This window comes from Zeus faber, assembly GCF_960531495.2.
Source record: "Zeus faber genome assembly, chromosome: 3".
NCBI lineage: Eukaryota > Metazoa > Chordata > Actinopteri > Zeiformes > Zeidae > Zeus > Zeus faber.
The window spans coordinates 9,914,992-9,934,991 of NC_137190.1; the positions used below are offsets into that span (position 1 = coordinate 9,914,992).

A 20,000-nucleotide genomic window follows, 5' to 3' on the forward strand; every position below is an offset into this window, starting at 1 on the left:
TATCTACCCGTTTGAAAGGGAAATGGGCAGTTTAAAGTTCATAAATATCATCGCTTTGTCGTCATATGCAAGCGGACCAACGACAGAGAGAAAATAAAACATTTTATGTTCCAAAAAAATGCTTTTATTGGCTATATCTTTTTTTTTCCAGTGCTTATACAGTATTTCTATCAGCGGAGCATTTGCCCTCATAAGCGAGTCAGGTCACAGTGGTGTGTGCAAAACACACACACAGATCGCTTCTCTAAACCTCAGCAGCTTCTCAATTCCACAGCGGCGCAGGAAGTGATATTGGTTTCTCGTATAAGTATGGAAGTATGGAAAGCAGCTGGAGCAAGTGGAGTAACGCCACAATTCTTTTGTCAATGTTACGTTCACAAAATCTCAACGCAATATCACCCCCATGGATCAGATTGTGCGCTCAATCTAAAAAAATGGAGCGGTGCGCTGCGTGTTTGTACGACATTAGCAGTGACTGCCATTGGTCTCATTATGTTCACATGTGAATTGTGAATGGATATTCTTGTTGTGTTGATTATTTAAAGCTACCAAACATAATGACAACGTGACAACATTGCGTTTTCGTAATTTACTAAAGTATCCATCACTCCATTCTGAATGGAGCTACTTTCCACAACGGGGCGTTGCGTTTTCATACTGTTACAGAACTCCTCCGTTGAATTGAATGATTTTCAGCGGAGCCAATGGATCGAGCATACGTCATATGTGTACCAGGCTACGACGCTATAGTTATTGAGGGGCAAATTCACAAAGCGATTGCGCGACTTTTGCGGCCGCTAAACCGGCACGAATAACAGAAAAAGCAGGCGTCTAATTCACAAAGCATCCGCAAACGGTGAAATGCACCACTAACTGCTCTGCCACTGTAATAGCGTCTCGGTGTGCCAGTGCTATTTGCACATATTTATATTGGGTATTATGCAAGCATTTGGTGCAGAATTCACCTTTCTATGCAAATGAGTCTTGGTGAAAATTGCGTCCAATTCACAAACACCAGCGCTAATAACCACACACAGTTACAGTTACTGACACGGCATCTATAGGTAGTGGAATGCACAGCAGTCCGTGGTTTTCAAAACGCACTCCAAAAGCAACTTGTTGGAACTTTGAATAATATATTGTACAAAAGGATGTTACAAACATTTACAAACAAGGTTCTATAATTCCTATTAAATGCAAAAGATATCGAAAAAAACAACTAAAAGTTGTGGGGAATAGCAATAAAGTGGTCAAAACTGGCATTGAACCACAGAGCAGATGGCATCGAACCTGCAGAACCATGGACAGCTCCGCAGGCCACGGCCTTCCGGGTGTAGCGCCCCGGAACTTCGTAGAGCAAAATATATTAAATCAACTGTCATCATTTCTCCATTGTTATATTAAGATTCAGTGAGAACTAGAATTTTTCAAATAAAATGTTTAATAAATACACATTTTATTCATGCAATTCATGAACTGTGTGGGAAGAGGTAAGTTTTATTATAGATTTACTTATTCTATTTCAATGTTTTATAGTCACTGCACATAAACCTTAAAATACGAAGTAAAACCCCCCCGTCGGACAATTTCCATTATTTTCAAACCTTCCGTCAGGATTCGGCATGGCACCGGCGCAGCCCCTCTCACAATTATTTTGAGTTTTATATTAATTTAAGACTGATAATTTGTAAAGCAGGAAAGTGTAGAGCAGTGGTCTTAATGCGTAATGAGACCCCCCCCCCATGCACGGATTATTTGCTTTGCCACGTGGATCATTGCATCAGACGTAAAACAAGGGCAAATTGCACTCAGCAGCCAAACTTTATGGGCGTGTTTGTGCTGTCATATCATTAGTATGATATCCATATCTTTTGTGAATCGGATGCTGAGACGGCCCAATTGGTACGCAGTTCATGGTGCTATTAGTGGCCGCAATCCATTCTTTGTGAATTCGCCGTGCAAAAGGAATCTGATGTGTTGTTGCATACTTTTAAAGCCTTTTGTGGCAATGGCCAACTTACAAGCAAAGGAAAAGTCTTTGCCCAAAGCCAAATAACAAAGAGCCAAGATTTTCAATGTTTACCGCCAGCAGCAGGGCGAACAGGATACACACTGAATTTTGTACTGTAACTGGAATATCATACCTTGTTCCCAACAACTTTGTCAAAGCAGTCGCTAGTGTTTAATTTAATCAGATTTACATACATACATCAAGCACCCTGGTACACATCCACACAGTTCCACTCATGCGTACTTGCTGGTTGTTGCCCAATAAAATACAACCACAGACCTTTGCAGTTGGCGGCTGTGCAGCCATGTGTGCTTTTATAGTGAGAGACTAAACCTGTACTTGCTCACTCATTGTAGTTTGCCCTGGATTAGCATGCCAGTTGAATAGGCTTGGGTTAAAACTGAATTTAAAATCGTTCCCGCATACCTTCATTAAAATCAGCGATTGGCCAGCGATGCAAAATACAAGGCTGATTTACAAGCCAAGGGCCCTGTCTGCCTCCATATGTGCATACAAGCTGGTTGGCACGCGGTAGACTGATGTCGTGTTCCTGGGCCTGTTGGACAGGGAAGTGCTATGGCCACAAAAGCGGAGTCTGCCAGTTAGACGAAGGTGGGCATCAGACTGGTGCCACCATTGCTGCAAGTGACCTACCAGCCAAAACATGTGGTAACTTACCAACCACTACTTGCTTTCTAGGTTCTGTTCTCTAAGCACTCGAAACAAGCACGTTTTGCTTGGAAATGTTGGGAAATCGTTTTCCAAAGAGGAAAAGCTAGCTAAAGACTGCTTGAGGTCCCCCAAAGGTCTTTGTTTTAAAGTGAGTTAAGGCATTTCGATGTGTGATGTTTGGACTGTTTTTATTGAGTGTCAGCCCGCTTGTGCTCCTAGTATTTTACTGTACTCTCAGTACTCTCAAAATGCTGTAACCTAAATAATATGGACTTAGACCATACAGCACCATTGCAGCCTATCACAAAGATCACCTCCATTTGGGTATCCTCAGTTGATTCAGTGTCACATTGTAACATACACATTTGACAAATTATTGGTGTTAATATTGAGTCTGGGTTCGAGGTGTCAGTTGGCGGCCCACAGGCCAACAATCGGTGGCAGTGCTATCATCAGTCCAGCCCCCTCCCAGCTGACATCCCATCTTAGTCTGAGTGCAACATCTTACAGGGCCGTGAATGTTTATGCCTATCCCCAGTTTAAATACACAGTTCCAAAATGTTGTGTCTGTGTCAAGATGGCTATTGGGGGTTGGGGGTAACATGGACCCTCTCTGTCCTCTCCCTAACCCCGGGACGGGGTCTGGGTCAGGGGGACATTGCTGCACAGCGTCGATGGCAAGGGCTGAGGACAGCTACTGTCATCTGATGGTAAATAGAGGGAGAGAGGGGGCCGGTTAGTGCTAACACAGGGCCGGAGATAAAGGGCCGTGGTCTGGGAGAGGTTGGCTGAGGCTGGGCCTGGCCAGTAAACAACCAGCGGGGCGTCTAAAGGGCCCGGGGATCAGCCTGGGGCTAAACCTGAAGGCCTCACTCACCGCCAGCATCTCTAAACACCATATGCATACACACAGACACAGACACACACACACACACACACACACACACACACACACACACACACACACACACACACACACACACACACACACACAGACTTCAGTGTATGTTCCCACACACAAATGTTTATACATACACCAACACACACAAAAGAAAACATACACATTATGTGACTCACATACACTGAAGGACAAGACGATGTATCATACATCAAGAAACACTTTAAGACACACACACACACACACACACACACACACACACACACACACACACACACACACACACACACTACAAGGAGACACATTAAGGGACAAACTCCCAAAAAACAAAGGTCCTCCCAGGGGGGCTGTCGCCAATGTGTTTGCCGAGGTTTAACAGGAGAGCTGAGCGGAGCTGGATGTGTTGGCGAGCTGGAGGAACTGCTTTGGAGGCTTCTGTCATCGCCTCTGTTGGGGAAAACACAACCAGGGTGATGCATTGAGGGCATGGGTGACCCCGCCACCCCCAAACCCTCTGTAGAGGACAGCCTCCTTTCAAGAACACTGAGTATTATATTTGCTGAAAAAAAACCCCAAAAAATAAAAACGTTTCATTGAGAAATGTTTCATGTTGGCTTTGTTTCTCGGTTGTTATTCAGCCACAGTTTGTCTTTTCTCAAAGCTCAGGCAGCTTTCCATCTGGCTCCGTGCACCTCAGTTGAACAGGAGTAAGTTGATGAAGGTGATGATGAGGAGGTGATACAGCAATGCCTATATAGAAAGTGGGTGTTGGTATCGGCAGGGGATTTACTTGACTGACAAACGGCAACAACTTTACTGAAAAAGCTCAGACCCTGTGCGGTGCAGAGATTTTTTCATCAAACAGAATATTATTTTTCACTTGTGCGACACGTTATGGTCCGACACTACGACCAGAAGCCACTGTTGCTAAGCAACTGGCAAGGTAGCATTATTATTAACCTAGCTTAAAACTAAGTAAGTATGTTATATTTATAAAATTATAAACAATATATAATATTTATTAATATTCATGTTGGGTGTTAACTTATTCAAATCTGTTTTTACATTTGCCATCTTGCTCTTACACTAGTGAAGACACCCAGGGACCCAGATCTCTCCCAATTTCCATGACAAATTTTAAGTGAGGGATGCAAAAGACACAGACACACTACACACTGCACTATGGCCGCCGTCGGGAGTTGAAGTTCAGAGTCGGATCCGTTGTTGGTTTCAGTGTTATTATTATTGGTTCAGGTTTTATTGTGAATCATTTATTTTGCGTCACCCAAACGGATCCAAAGCTCTGCCTCCGTTTGCAGACAAAAGGACAAGAAACCAAAGGGCGGTCTAGTCCGCCTGGTCGCGCATTCCGCTAACGCTGTTCCCGGGTCAGTTTTGCGGCGAAAGCAAGCAGAGGGACAGACACAAACAGGTTTCAAATCAACTCCGGATTTCTTTTCCTGCCGCGCTGCACTTGATATGCTGACACAACACAACACTTCCAGAGCAGTGATATGATGTCTAGAGGCTGCCACGATGCCGCCGCTCTCAGAATGCACTTTCTTGCAGTTTCTCCTCCTGCCAATCATCCCCGGGGGAGAAGGGGTTTGATCCAAAACGGGTGGTACAGTTTCCATAGGCTGTACAGATGGCCCCGCTTCCCCCTGGTCACCGCAATCTGCGGTGTCTCCTTAGAGTCAGGTGTAATCAGTCACGCGCCACCACATGTTTTGACACCTGTCCTGCGTGGAGTGGAGGAAGTGAGTGTAATACTCTGTCGGAAAATAACACACCTCCGCTTTGGAGGGAGAAGAAAAACACACACACACACACACACACACACACACACACACACACACACACACACACACACACACACATACACTCTCACAGTCAACCCGTCTTCATACGAATTAAGACAGACAGGTGGATTGTCAAAGGAAGGATTAAAAAAGAGAAAGGGAGGGTAGACGTAGCGTGGGCTCCCTTACATTGTGGGTTCTTTTTTCCTTTTTTTTTTTTTTTTTTTTGAAACAGGGCTGGATGACTGCGGAGGCAAACGCCTCTTAATGGGAAGAAATGAAAGCCTTTGACTGGTGGATGTGACGGGAAGAGACTGCTCTTAACAAGGCGTCAGAGTCAGTCAGAGTTACAGATCCATCACCGCTCAGAAGCTGCGAGAAGACAGTTTGGGATATTCAGAGGGAGTCAGACAGGGAGGGAGAGGAGGGAGTCTGTGAAGGATGGAGAGAGAAAGGGGGAGACCGTGGGGGGGGGGTATTTGAGCGTGGCTGACAGCGCTGCATTTAATTTGGGCTGCCAGATCCCTTTTCGTTTGACTCCCTCTCAACCGGCTTAGAGGCTGCCGAGGACTCTGTAGCGAAGGTTTGCCAGGATGTCTCAGATTAGTACTGATGCGCCACGTCACACTCTAAGCCAGCCTGTAATTCATGTTCAACAGGGGGATACTCACACATTACACTGTGCTGTGCAGGACGTGATTAATTGACTCACACTCTAATATTGGATGTAATTTGCCCGTCCTCTGATGTGAAACTGACTTTATACTAGACTTACTGTATGTACCCGTCCCAGGGATGTTAGAAACTTGACTCGCAGTAGCTCCAAATCGAAACTGGGGTGAGGAACCGGGGAGGGTCGGGTAGTCACTTTAGGTAATCGTCCCGTCGCCCCCCTTCTTTTTCATTCTGCATCAGGGTATGAAGCAGAATCTGAATCAGGCTTTGTTGGTCAAGTATACACATAAAAGGAATTTGATTCTGGTTAACAGTGATTTAAATTACGAACAGAACAGAGCGGAGTAAAGTGTTAAATAAGCCAAAGTAAAGAAAAGTTTAAGAAACTAAAATACATCAGGTATGGTGATAAGTGTATAGTATAGATGTGGCATTGTGTGCTCTGGGGCACGTGAAAGGCCATTTGCAATTGAAAGAAGAGCTGTTGCTCCACTCGATACACTCTTTTGGTATAACTTCCTGTTTGCTTCCTGTTTCAGACAAAGCTCTTCCTGTCGGTGGTGGAGGAGGATGGCCAGGCGGGAGAGAGCAGGAGGGAGATGGCGGAAACCCTGCTGGCTGCCCTGATGGACAGACAGCAGCAGAGACAGACATGGAGAGACAGGTAAGGGCACGGGTCTCCCAGCGTTTATCCTCCCATTCGGAAGTGAGACAGCGCTCCATCTACGAGCAAAGGGCAATTCCATTGTTCGATTTTAAATATGATTACCTTCATTTAAAATAGTGCTTTGCCTTTATTGTGACCAATATGAAGGCAGCTATTATCATAATAATAATAATAATAATAATAATAATAATTATTATTATTATTATTGTTATTATTATTATTATTATTATTATTGTTTATTATGTGTCACATTTTTTACATTTTTCCCCCAAAAATAATTGTGAAAATTAATTTTTTAACTGAACTGACTACCAAGAATAAACATTGTAGTCCTATTATATGACAGTCCATTGTATTTGGAGAATTAATCCCATCAGCGGTGTTCTCCATTTTCGCCATATTCTCTGAAGAAAGAATTAAATCGTTAACGGTGCAGGCAAACTCCCCATTCTGCTTTTTAGGGAGAAAAACACAAAATGAGATCCTGTGAATTCCACAGATATGCTGAATTGTGTTTGGTGTTTGTGGCGCTCGGTCCTGGCAGCTATCACAGCCACACGTGTGTCTCGGATAAGCTCAGCCACTTCCTTCCTGCCAGATAAGGGGCTACGGGGAAGGGTTTGAAACACTGGCCATTCATTCAGATAAAGAAAGGTTGCTCACACAAGACAATGTTATTTTAGCTGTTCCTCGTCTCAACCACTCTCTCCCCCTTGGCACTTGCAAGGACACACAGATGCACATATTTGCAGGCACACACACAGACATACACGCACACACCTGCACGCACGCACATGCAGAAGTAGAAACATGTACACTTAAATATGCAATATGTTTTGATTCCTGTTACATTGCAACTTGACCTCGGCTTTCAGCCCGAAAAAAAGGGCCCTCAGCCACTTGGACCCTTGATCTACACTTCATCTAATCCAAGCCTGCCCCTTTTTAACCCCCCCACCCCTGCCCCCCCCCTCTCTGCTTTGGGCCAGACGAGACCCAGGTCACCCCGAATGCCCGGGGCAGATTTCGCAAACTACAAATTCCTACAAGAAACGTTTCTTTTGGTGGAGGAATTAGGCCAACTTCCTCCACGGTGACAGCCCCCATCCTTCCACGCATCCCCTTCGCCGTTTGAAGTGTCCCCTCCAGTTGACCTCCTACCAGACCCCGGCCAGATGAGCCTTGTAAACAGACGCTTTCCACACACCTCGCCGAGCTACGTTGACGCCTGCACCCCTCGCAACTCCAACGTAGGCTCTGGTTCGCGAGAGCATTCCAAGCGCAGGTGGTGAAAGCTAGAAACCATCCTGCCCCCCCATCCCCCCTCCCACGCGCCTGACGCACTGGCGGAAAATCAGGGCCCCCCCCCCCGCGTCGCCACCACCCACAATGCAGTGTTGCCAGCTACAAACCGTGTCTAACTCCAGCCCGTACACCAGGCCACCCTCAGATCTTGAGAACTATTATCACAGGGCTGGACAGGAAATGCTCAGTTCTTGTCGGCGAGGGCAGACAGAAGTTTACTTTATCGGCACTGAAGGAGCGATTAGATTAGTTTGGGAGGTTGGGGCGAGCCACCCACACACAGGGCCATAATCTGTAATGTGTTTGAACTCCAACTGCTCCCGATATCTCTTCTCTCCTTACACACATAAGATGCCTCTCTGCCGCTTACCCCAACAGATAGCCAGGGGTCATCTGTCAAGTGGCTGTCAACAGATAGCATTTACACGACACTAAACACATGGCCGTGCACTATGTTAAGTGAGACGCGCTGATGCTGATTGGAGATATGTAGGCGATAAGGCAAATCTCGACCCGTTGGATTTTATGGAGTAAGAGTTGACTTTGTCTTTGTGGACTCTCTTTTTTTTTTTTTTAAGGTGACGTCATTGTTTTCAATCAAGGATGGGGTGTTTTATTGGAGAAGCAGGGGCAGAGAGACGGTATTTTTAGCTCATTTTAGACAGTTTCATTCAAAAGTTCTTTTATTTCCATAAAAACACTCACCAAAAAGGCACTTTTGAGATTAATTAGCTGACTCATTTTGCGGCTTCTTTATATATATATATATATATATATATATATATATATATATATATTTCGAGCATCCTAATTAGGTTTTCATGCAATATGCAACAGGCAGGCTTTTATTATTATTGTGGCTTTTGTTTCCATGGTTGCCACTTAGTCCATAATACTATCTAAAAGATAGGGGGTGGGGGAGGAATGATTGATGACTCCTGCTAGGGGGCACATAAACATAAACAACCAGCACTGATTGATTAAGTTTCCTAACTTCAACAGCAGTTAAAGCAGCAGTCTGCATTCTGGAACCCGGGCCTGCTAGCGCTCAGCGTCTCCCTCCAGGGCATTGTCTTAGTACTAAGCAGCAGCGGAGAAAGATAAATGCTATTCTGTGACCACTAGGTTCTTCACAGGGGACGGATGACGCTGCCCCTTCATTTACCGAGGGTCAATGATGTTATGAGGGCTTTTTCTTTTTTTCAATAGAAGCTATTCTGGTTTATTTCCGCAGTGCCAGAGATGCCTTTTTAAAAAAAAAAATTTATAGATGCTGCCCTTTGTGTCCCTTTGGAAAATGCCGCTTGAGTACCTGTGGAAATTGGGTTTATTTTGCGGTTGGGTGACTATAAGGAAGCAGGGTTGTTCAATATGGCATGCGGGCAGTGTAGATGTAATAGTAGCTTGAACGTTTATCCTCAATCAGCCAGAAGAGATGAGCGCCAAATAACCAGAACTACAGTATTCATATTGAAGATGCCTATTGGTTGTGATTGTCCTGGGAACTATTGGTTCCCAGGACAATTATGACTGGTAAAGTGAATGAACCTATCACAACTTTTTTTCTTTTTTTTTGTGGAAAATTTGAATTCCAAGCGTTCCATAGCAGGTATTTGAATCTACGCCTGTGGCAGTCGTGGACACTTCTGACCGGGTTGACTTTCCACTGACCTTTACCATCCAAAGGTCACTGTGATGCCAACTAAAAAACAAAATAAAGGAAAAAACAGTAAAAAGTCAGCTTTGTCACAGTTGGCGAGCAAACACTGAAGGGAACAGCTGTGAGTTTTGTACTGACCATGCAAACTGCTGTATGCTTTGTAAGGTCATTATATGATAATGAAAATCATTACAGAATTACATGGAGGTTTAGGACATGAGAGCAGTGGGGAGAGGAGGGGAGGGCCACATTGGGTTTGATAAATGGACTGTGAAGGTGACCATCTGGCCCTCTCTGTGGCTTTTTTCTTCCTCCTCTTTCATCCACTCCTCTTTTTGCCTCCCCCCTTTCATTCCCCTCCTCTGTTCTCCCGTTGGTCAGTGTAAAAGCAAGCAAGTTTGTAGTGAAAGATTAACAGACTGTGGACTGAGATCGCCTCCGTGTCGCAGGGAAAGGAACAGGGTGAGGGGGAGACGGTGTTTATGACCATTATGCAGATTTTTTCTTCCTTTCTTTTCTTGGGCTGATTTGGCCGCCCCTGTCCATCCCTCTCAGTGTGGGCCAGTAGGAGAGGAGGCAACCCTTGACCTTTGACATGGGAAACATTTGGACAGCTTAGGATGTGTAAATCAAGAGCGGCAGTGGTTTGCGTTGGAGGGGGGCACTTGGCTGCTAATTTTACTTCACATTTATATAAAGGCCTATCACATGCAGATTTAATACTTCTTCATGGAGGGACGCACCAATAAATGATCATAATAGAATTTAGGATAATATGTTATATGTTATATGATATATGACATGTTATATGTATGTGTTATATGTATAATATGAAAATCATAGCATATGCACATGGCATTTTCATAAAAATTGTCACAGGTCAAGTGGAAATGTGTATTCACTGGAAAAACCAGAGACTCTTCTTTGAGTCTAATCATATTAAATCCACCTAGTAGGACAGTTTGTCAGTTCAAAGTAATTTTGCAATACATTCTAAGCCTATGGTGAAGATGGCGAGAAATGCCTTTTTTGACAAATCAGCTTAACGTTTAGGGACAGATACATTAACAACGGCAGGAAAAAATAATTTTCAAAAGAAAAGGAAAAATTTAACTGTAGAGCCTTGTTTTTCCTTGTCCGTTGCATACATTATTGGTAATGCATCACTTATAATGTATTAAGATGAATGGAACAAATGAATTATTCTTAATGTTATTCTTTTCATTTCATATTTCCAGTTTTCCCCCATGAATGGAGCAGGAATTGATTCAGGCTGAGTAGTTAAGGGTGTCACTATAATAAGTCTACATTGAGAATCTGTGGCACAGTACATCTGTTGCTATGTCTGTTAACTATTCTACAACTTGTTGAGACCTAGTGAGGTCTTTATCCAAACACAAAGGCGACATCAGCTGACATGGCTCGCAGAGCTGAGGGGCCAGCGGAGGAGGTCCAAGGGTCCACAGCTGCACCCATCACTCAGCTGTCCAGCTTGACCTCTGACCCGGGGCCATCTCTCAGCCTCTACCTCCCCTTTGTTTCCTGCCTTTGTCCTAACTCCCCCATACTCCTCTGCCCTCACCTGGGTTTGGTGGTACCACACAAAGAACCCAGTCTGTCATCAAACTCAGGGGTCACCAGGGGCCAGCATTGGCCATACAGCTAGGGCTGGAGTTCTGCCCAGTCGTAGCTGACCCCACTGCCGTCGTCAGCTTCCAGTTGCATCCCGCAGAGAGGTAAAGAAGGGAGATAAAAAAGGGAGAGAGACCCTCCTTTGCTGTCACTTCTCGGTGACATATCTTTTGTGTTTCCCTGACGGACTCCACCTCCATCCCCTCACCAGGGTGGGACCATCATTTAGGGTACAATGGACGTCCCCCGTCTCAGATGGGAATTTGAAAGATTGTCCGTGTCGCTTCCACAATGAGGGCGGGTACGACTCAACGTTGTCCACTACAACCAATGACCTGCTGGATGAAAAGTTTCAAGCCCTTAGAGATGGTGACGTCATACTGTGCAGGAGGGGAGAAAATGAAAGTGAGCCAAGTCCCTTTTTTTAAGCTGTCCGAGTTGGTGCTAGAGTTCCCATAGACCTCTGGCCACGCAGTCATCTGCTTACCAGTCACTAAAGCAACTGAATGGAGGAGGGTTTTTGTCATGTTGGGATGTATACATTAACACTATGTCAGTGGCTGTTTGAGGATTCCATGGTGTACTGGACGGCTGGAGGGTGTGATGGTGTTGTGGTCTTGATGGTGGCACTGTTGCCTCACAGCAAGAAGGTTCTGGGTTGAAACCAGACTGGGCTCTTTCCGTGTGGAATTTGCACGGTCACATGGGTTTCCTCTGAGTGCTCCGGGCTGCCCCACCTTACGACATACATGTTAGGTACACACTCCAAGGCATTGGATATCGGAAATTAATTAAGTCATTTTTCTTCTTCAAACAGTCTGAATGAGTGCTCAGAGTTCCCATAGTCCTTCCTGCCATGCAGTCATCTGCTCGCCAAACAACTTAATGAAGGACTGATTTTGTCATGTTGGGATGTCAATGTTAAGAGTATGGCAGTAGCTCTTTGGCGGCTGGGGATTCAGGGTGTACTGGAGGGCTGGAGGGCGTAATCACATGGATAAAAATGACATCAAACTTTAACACTGTTAATGAGTACTGTAGGTTTAATTAACACTGAGTGATGCTGGTGGTATTTGGACTGGCATCGCACCCAGACATGTGGGATGTCGGGCAGGCAGGGCAGGCAGGGCAGACTGGGCGTCTTGTCAACCAGGCCTCTGTGATGTAACTTGTCACCTGGGGCGACAGGTTAATCAGATATCCCAGACATGACCCCCCACCCGCCCCATGTTTTGCCTGTATATTGAGCCCACAGCAGCAGCGCTCTCTCACCGGCAGAACAGACATGGCTTGCTCAGTCTGTTTTCCTTGGCGCTAGCTGCGAGCCAAAAGTTTGTTGGCTGTGATTTTGATCCTCTATACCCCCGGGCTTTGTCAGCAGGGCTGGTGGGCAAACACCTGTGTCTGGATTTTCCACCTTACTGTCTCTACCTAACTTTCTACCTCTCTCTATCCATCTCTTGCTCTCTCTCTCTCTCTCTCTCGCTCTCTCTCTCTCTCTGTTTGGGTCTGTGCTCTACGTTCTCTCTTTCCCATTGTATCGCTCTCGCTCTCACTGTATGTCGGCTTCTCTCGGTGCCCATGTCACCGCCGTGTTTACACAGTTTAAGCATGCTGGAGGAGAAAACAAATAAGGACATATCATCTGTCTCTTTCATCGCAGGCCTGCCTGTAATTAGTGCCAACGCCGCGGTTAGCCTGAGAAGCTGTCGTCTAATTTGTCTGTCTTTATCTAAAACATGTCTGTGTGGTCCCTTTGAACGGCTGCATGCGTGCGATGAGATCGCCTGTGGCCTGCGTGTCTGAGGTGTTTCGGTGTGTGTGTGTGTGTGTGTGTGTGTGTGTGTGTGTGTGTGTGTGTGTGTGTGTGTGTGTGTGTGTGTGTGTGTGTGTGTGCGCGCGCGCGCACGACTGTAAATTATGAATCTCAATCTCATGCACCTTCCCTGTTTAGCAATCAGTCAGTTATTCATGACATGCCCTGACCTCAGCAAAACCTCACAGCTGCTGTTGCCGTAGCGATCAGCTTCTCATCGCGGTTGGCTCCCAGGCTGGAAAGTACACCGGAGTACATCTTATTCCTGCAGGAATGTGCTCAGAACAAGTTGACTGATGCTAATTATTCATCTTTACAGATAGAGTGTGTACGCCGCGCACATGAAAAATCACAACAGGACGGTCGAGTTTACACACACACATACAGAAGCGTACAAAAACAGTACCGCCACGGACTCACACACACACACACACACACACACACACACACACACACACACACACACACACACACACATATATATATATATATATATATATATATATATATAAAGTTGTATTGCTATATTGTATACATGTGCTTACATCTGTTCTGCCTGGGACCAAAACTATTCGGTAATTAGATACTGGAACACACACTTTCTCTTATTTTGCGGTGCAGTGTTGAAATGCGTTCTCTGAAAATGGCCCAATTCGCTGTCAAACAGCTTTTTTTTTTTTTTTCCCCTCTCCACACTGTTTGCCCAATACAACTGTGGTTAATTGGTTGCAGATTTTAATGGAAACAGTAATTTCATAATTACACATTTAACAGTCATTGCTTTGCAACGTGATGTGGTATGGAGAGGAGAATGAGAGAGTTAAAAAAATGTCCCCCCAGTTAAATGTCCCACAGTCGTTAAAGCAGTATTTGTTGCAGAGACAGTCGTCCATTAAATGTTTCTGTTTTTATTTGGAAACAATATTTTGCACACTGGTGAGGTGTTCTTACTTGGGGGGTGTGGGATTTGTTTTCGGCGTCGTTGGGGTTAAAAGGTTGATGGATCATAATGGGATGAGATGATGTAAGGCCTCAATGTGTGACAAATAGAAAAACAGAAACATTAAAAAATTTAAGAAAAACTATTATTTGGTTCATTACAATCACTGTTACGTTATTATTACATTTATTTAATTACAAAATTACAAAAAATGTTTTACATATTTAAGTCATGAGACTTTTCTGCTTTTTCGTGGCTTACCTGCTGAAATTCTACTTGGTTTATGACTGAAGCTATAAAAACATCACACAGTATGTGTTTAATATGATTTACTTTACTGAGGTGATGGTTGTTGGGACTCACACGTGGCAGTGACTCAATTCAAATATTTGGGGGACTTCCATATACTGTATCTTGTGTGGGCCACAGGTAAACCTCTCATTAGAGGCTCTTAAACGCACTCTGTGGTTAATGTGTTTTAAGGTAGGAGTATTAATGTCTCTGAATAAAGATGATTTACAGGACTTATGCACACACGCTAGACAGCTACACAATTCCAAAGGTGTAAAATACCGATTTGATTAAAACCTCGGTAGCCTATTATGTCTTGATATTGTGAGATATGCTGTATATATTCATGTAACCGTGAATCCGTGGGAATGTATGGCCATGTTGCTGGGCTGCCATCGCTCTCCATGTCAGTTACACACACACACACACACACACACACACACACACACACACACACACAAATAGACACACAGGTCGTCAAGCACATCGACACAAACACATGCATACCATGTGCTCACCCAATCTCCCCAGCCACAGACACACACGCACACACACACACACACACACACACACACACACACACACACACACACACACACATACACACACACACACACACCACACACAGACACACACACACACCACCACCACCGCCACCATCTTTCTCATCCCTCCTCTGTTAATTATAGCCTACACTGCTGGAACACTTCATTTCATAGCAAGCATATTGTCTCTTCAAGGCTGGCGGGCAGGTCATAAATTATCCTGAAGGTGAGGTGGGAAGTTGGAGGAGATAGTTATGAAAATTTCATCTGTCTGCCGTAGTGGCCTCAGCTGCTCCTGTCACCAGCCGTGCGGTGGAAGAATTACATTGGGTCAGGGTGTGCCCTACACCTGTGTGTGTGTGTGTGTGTGTGTGTGTGTGTGTGTGTGTGTGTGTGTGTGTGTGTGTGTGTGTGTGTGTGTGTGTGTGTGTGTGTGTGTGTGTTAGTGTGTGTGTGCGCGCGCGCGCATGCGCGTGTCATTAAGTGCGTGTTTGTGTATTGTTATGCGTTTGTGTGTTTATTTCCGTGTGTGTCTGTATGTACACGTGTACATTTACGGTTCATGCATATATATATTCATGTGCATGTGTTTGGATTTGTGCGTGTTTGTTTGTGACTGTAATTCTGAGTGTTTTTTGTACCATAAGCCACGTTTGTATGTGCCTCCGTGCGTGTGTTTTTGGGCATCCCTACAGGAGGCTAGCCAGGTAGAACCCGCCTGTCAGTGTGTGGAACATCTTTGGCGTCCCTGTGGCCCCGTGGGCCCCCCAGCGCTGCCCTGCAGCGGAGGGGCAGGGGGGGCGGTGGGGGCCGGGGCAGGCCCGCAGGGCGGTCTCCGAGCTGTCTCTGTTCATTACAGCTACTGAGACTTGGATGAGGCAGGCAGGTGGCCAGACCTTTAGTCCTCACCTACTGTGATCATCTGCCGCTCCCGGGTGGGACCGCTTCTTCTGTGTCGTCTGTGGTGTGCGTGCGCATGTGTGTGTGTGCGTGTGGGTGAGGGAGGGAGAGAGAGAGCGAGAGAGAGGGAGGGAGGGAGGGAGAGAGAGAAAGAACCCCCAAAGAGGTCAAAGAGAGCACCCACAACTTTATGGTGGTTGAGCAGTGGATTCGTGTCTGCGTGGGTACCAGAAGGTCGGAGCAAAAAAAAACAAAAAACTACTGCAACCTCTAAGTTTAATGCCAGGTGGGCGCCACTTTCATGTACGACCCGGGTGTTAGCATGCACACTATCTGTGTTTTTGTGTCTAAGAGAGAGAGAGGGGGAGAGAGCGGCGGGAGAGCGGCAGCGAGTGGTACGGGCCAGAAGTTACTTTTTTGGCGTGTTGAGTGTCATACTCGAGCATGCGCACATTCCCATGGATAGGCATCCCGCACGCACCGTCCAAACGAAACCGAGAACCCCGCTCGAAAGAAGACAGTATTGCTGCTTAAGCACTTCCTTGACGGAGCGTGGAGCTCTGTTCTCCGCAGACAAGACACACACGCTTGCCTGGCAATTAGCGAGAGAAAAAAAGTGTAAAAAAAAGAGGGAAAAAAAAAATAAAACTCTACTTCCTCTCTCTGTCTCCTCCGGAGTCAGTCTGCAGTTTTCTGCCAAGATTCTATTAGGGCCAAAGTCCTTAGCTGTTAATTACAATTCTAACTAGCATGCCTCCTGACAAATGGATGGCTTCAGCAGCGATGGAGGATAAAGGGATATCAGCGCTTTCACTTCCCCGTACAAAGGCAGCCTCTGAAATGGGTCATCAATCCCACAGTGATAAATGTCTGGCGGAGTAATGACTCTCTTATCAGCGCAGGATTACTGCAGATATTTGTAATTAGTGTACCCACACAAGTCCCCAACAGATGTTTTCAAAGCCGCACAATATTGAGGCTTTGATTCGACTCTAAATGGGAAACTTTTTGTTGCAAGGAATGGGAGTGTTATTGTTAACGCCATTGTGTTTCTTGGCGGACACGTTTTGGAGAGAGCGCACGCGTGGGGGGGAGTTGCCATTTTGTCGGCGGGATTCTACACGCGCCCGTCTGTGTGATTCCACTCGTACACGGGCAAACCCCCGGAAAAAAAAAAAATGTGTCCGATGTTGTGCACACATGTGCAGGCACACGCCAACACATGTTTCGGAGCCGGCGTGTGTGTGTGTGTGTGTGTGTGTGTGTGTGTGTGTGTGTGCGCGCGCACGCTCCAAAGGGTGCTCACTAGGGAACCTGTGGCCTCGATAGCTGAATCCACCGCCCGAGGTCCATCCTGCAGTTAGTGAGAGAGCCAGAGGCCTGCCCTCCTCCTCCTCCCCACTCCCTTCGTCTACTCCTGGCCCCCCCCCCTCATCCACAACCCCCATCCATCCATCCCTCCATCCCCACACCCCCCAGGTAGCCCCCACTGCGCCAAAGGGAGCCAACTGATTCACTTTTAACTTCCATTTCTTCTGTGTCGGGCCAAGTCCGTCCTCGGCGCAGTGTTTTCCTTCCTTTCTCCTCATTTCACCCCCCCCCCACCCCCAAAACTCTCTCCTCCAGTTGTCATGAAATCACAATGCGATGTATTCGGCCTCGGGTGTAGCCTAGAACTCCCAACTTCAAGTCCTGCCCTCCCCTGCGCAGACGCTACTCTACTCTCCACGCGCAGGGGGACTTGTGATGCAATTAGTGGATTGTGCACACGGCGGAGGGAAACTGATCCACTTTCCTTGCGGTTGGGTGGCTGTAGTATGGCTGATAATACACGAAGAATGTAGACAATCATTTGCAAATTGCATTTATTTATTTATTTATTTTTTGTTCTGAAATGAGACACGTTTCACATCGATCCGTGGGGCCAGGTCACAGCAGTCGATTGCTTCAATCACCGGTGAACAGTTCACCCACCGGATGCAATTTGTAGACATTGGAAGATTCGGCGCACGGCAGGACAGTAATGCCGATCCAAATGATCCCAAAAGTGACAAATAAGTGTCGTGAACTTATTTGAATGCAAATGACACGTACACAAAGACAGAAGCGGCCATGAGTCGAGTCTCTGGAATCGCAGCGGAATTTCCTCACCGAATGAAAATAAAAACAGTTGAAGACTGATGACAATGCGTGTGCGAAAAGCGGAGGCATATGTGGGGTTCGCTCATTGGTTCTTTGTGTCTGAGTTCCATTTTGGTTGAGGGACTGTCTTCTTCCCACTAGCCCACACCGCCACCCACTCACCCACACCCACTCATACACCCGCTCCCACTGATGCACAGCCTGCCCGCCGCTGACAGACGCGTAAGCAGATGCAGCCAGGACCGGTAATGGCAGGTGATTATAAGTGGCACACATGCCAAGCTAATTAAACCCCTGGGTTGACAGCAGCATTTGGTAGCACCGGCGTCCTGGCACGCTGGCATTAGAATAATTGTAGGAGCAGCGGATCTCATCTGCGAGACTGCGGCTAACAACACCATTTTTTTATTTTTTTATTTTTTTTCCGGTGTACTGCGTTAGCGTCGGGGCGGCTGCAGAGCGGCCTCTGGTTTTTGTTTGGTTTCAGCTTTGACATCCACCGACACCTCACCCCGTAGCAGATGGGGCTGGTTTAAGGCCACTGCGCTGTTTTTTGGTCAATCTGTGTTGAATTGAGGACAAACACACAAGTGTATATGTACAATATACCTGTCTTTATTAATATGATGCATACTGATGGGACATTCAATTCTACAATTTCCAACACTGTAACGTTATTTTTATTTATTTATTATTATTATTTTTTTTCATAATCATGTTTTTATATTTATATTGTATATTTGTAAATTACTATGATACCACTATTTTTGTAGCTTGTAATCAAGATATGCATGAGCATTTATCTGCAGAAAAAAAGTGCAGTGTCACTTTATTCATTATTATTGGCTCGTTATAGTACTTGTATTTTTAATACTTTAAGTGCATTTAATTGCAAGTACTTACTGTATATACTAGTTATATAGAAATGTCAACCTAATACTTTAACTTTAACTAGAGTCACTCTGTTTCGGGGTATTTGTACTTTAAATAAAGTAAGATGTCTGAGTACTTAAGTGTCCTTCCCAAACGACACTTAATTATATAAACAGAGAGACTTTCCTGATGTTTTTCTCGACATTGTTGACACTGTACTCATAGTGCTCTCATAGTTTATTGACTGAAAGTGTCGGGTTTTTTTTTTTTTCTGTTAAATTTCCTGGCACAGCCTTTGAATTATTTTTGAGATACTGTTTGATCCAACCACCCCCCCCCCCACCCCCCCCTTGTTGAGGACACACCGCGGGCTGGAAGAAGGACGTGGAGACAGGTCTCCCTGTCCGCCTGGCTGCGAGGTCGCGGCTCCTCCAGCTGGAGGCCTGGAGTTATAAGTCCTTCTCACAGAGGTCAGATCGAGTACGAGACCACCTGTACCACACACACGCGCACACACGCACATGCGCACGCACGCACGCACACACACACACACACACACACCCAGCATCCACCTGGGCTGTTGAGCAAGAAGGCTGACATACCTGCAGCTCTGTGGAAACTAGTCTGGCTGTAACTGAACTGACTGATTCATGTGAGTGCCATATGCTGAGCGGCAGGTGTGGCGAGGCCAGGTGCTCAACGCAAAGCCGCGCACACTGGGGGTGAGGGGTGAATCCCACGCCGTTTCTGTTTGTGTTGGCGGTTATGTGTTTTGCCGTGCCAGGCATGTGTTACACAAATGATCAGATTTATGGGCTATAATGTGACATATCTTGCTCTGGCATGTGACGATCTGTAACCCGCACCTCGGAATAAAACGATTCTCCGGTATCCTGGCGCTATAAATCACTTCGAAGATTAATGGGACACGCCTATCGTTAACTCGCCCTGTACACAGCGACCACGCGGCCGAAAAAAAACAACACACTTGCTGCTGCGCTTTGCAATAATACACACACACACACACACACACACACACACACACACACACACACACACACACATCACTCGTTAATACGCCGCCTCGATTTGCTCGCCTTTATTGCACATCTCAGCTGAATGAATTTGCTCTCCAGTCGCTGTTATGTTGATTGGGTTTGGGGGGAATCGG

At 45.8% G+C, this 20,000-nt stretch overlaps 1 protein-coding gene across 2 annotated transcripts in view; it reads left to right on the forward strand.

Annotated features, from left to right (window-relative positions):
• Nucleotides 1–20,000, forward strand: part of fto (FTO alpha-ketoglutarate dependent dioxygenase) — a 132,031-nt gene that overhangs the window by 53,255 nt on the left and 58,776 nt on the right. For both annotated transcript variants that reach the window (XM_079997022.1, XM_079997021.1), the window contains one exon: nt 6,598–6,722. In XM_079997022.1, coding sequence (XP_079853148.1) covers nt 6,598–6,722 — 125 coding nt within the window. The remainder of the gene's footprint in view (nt 1–6,597; nt 6,723–20,000) is intronic.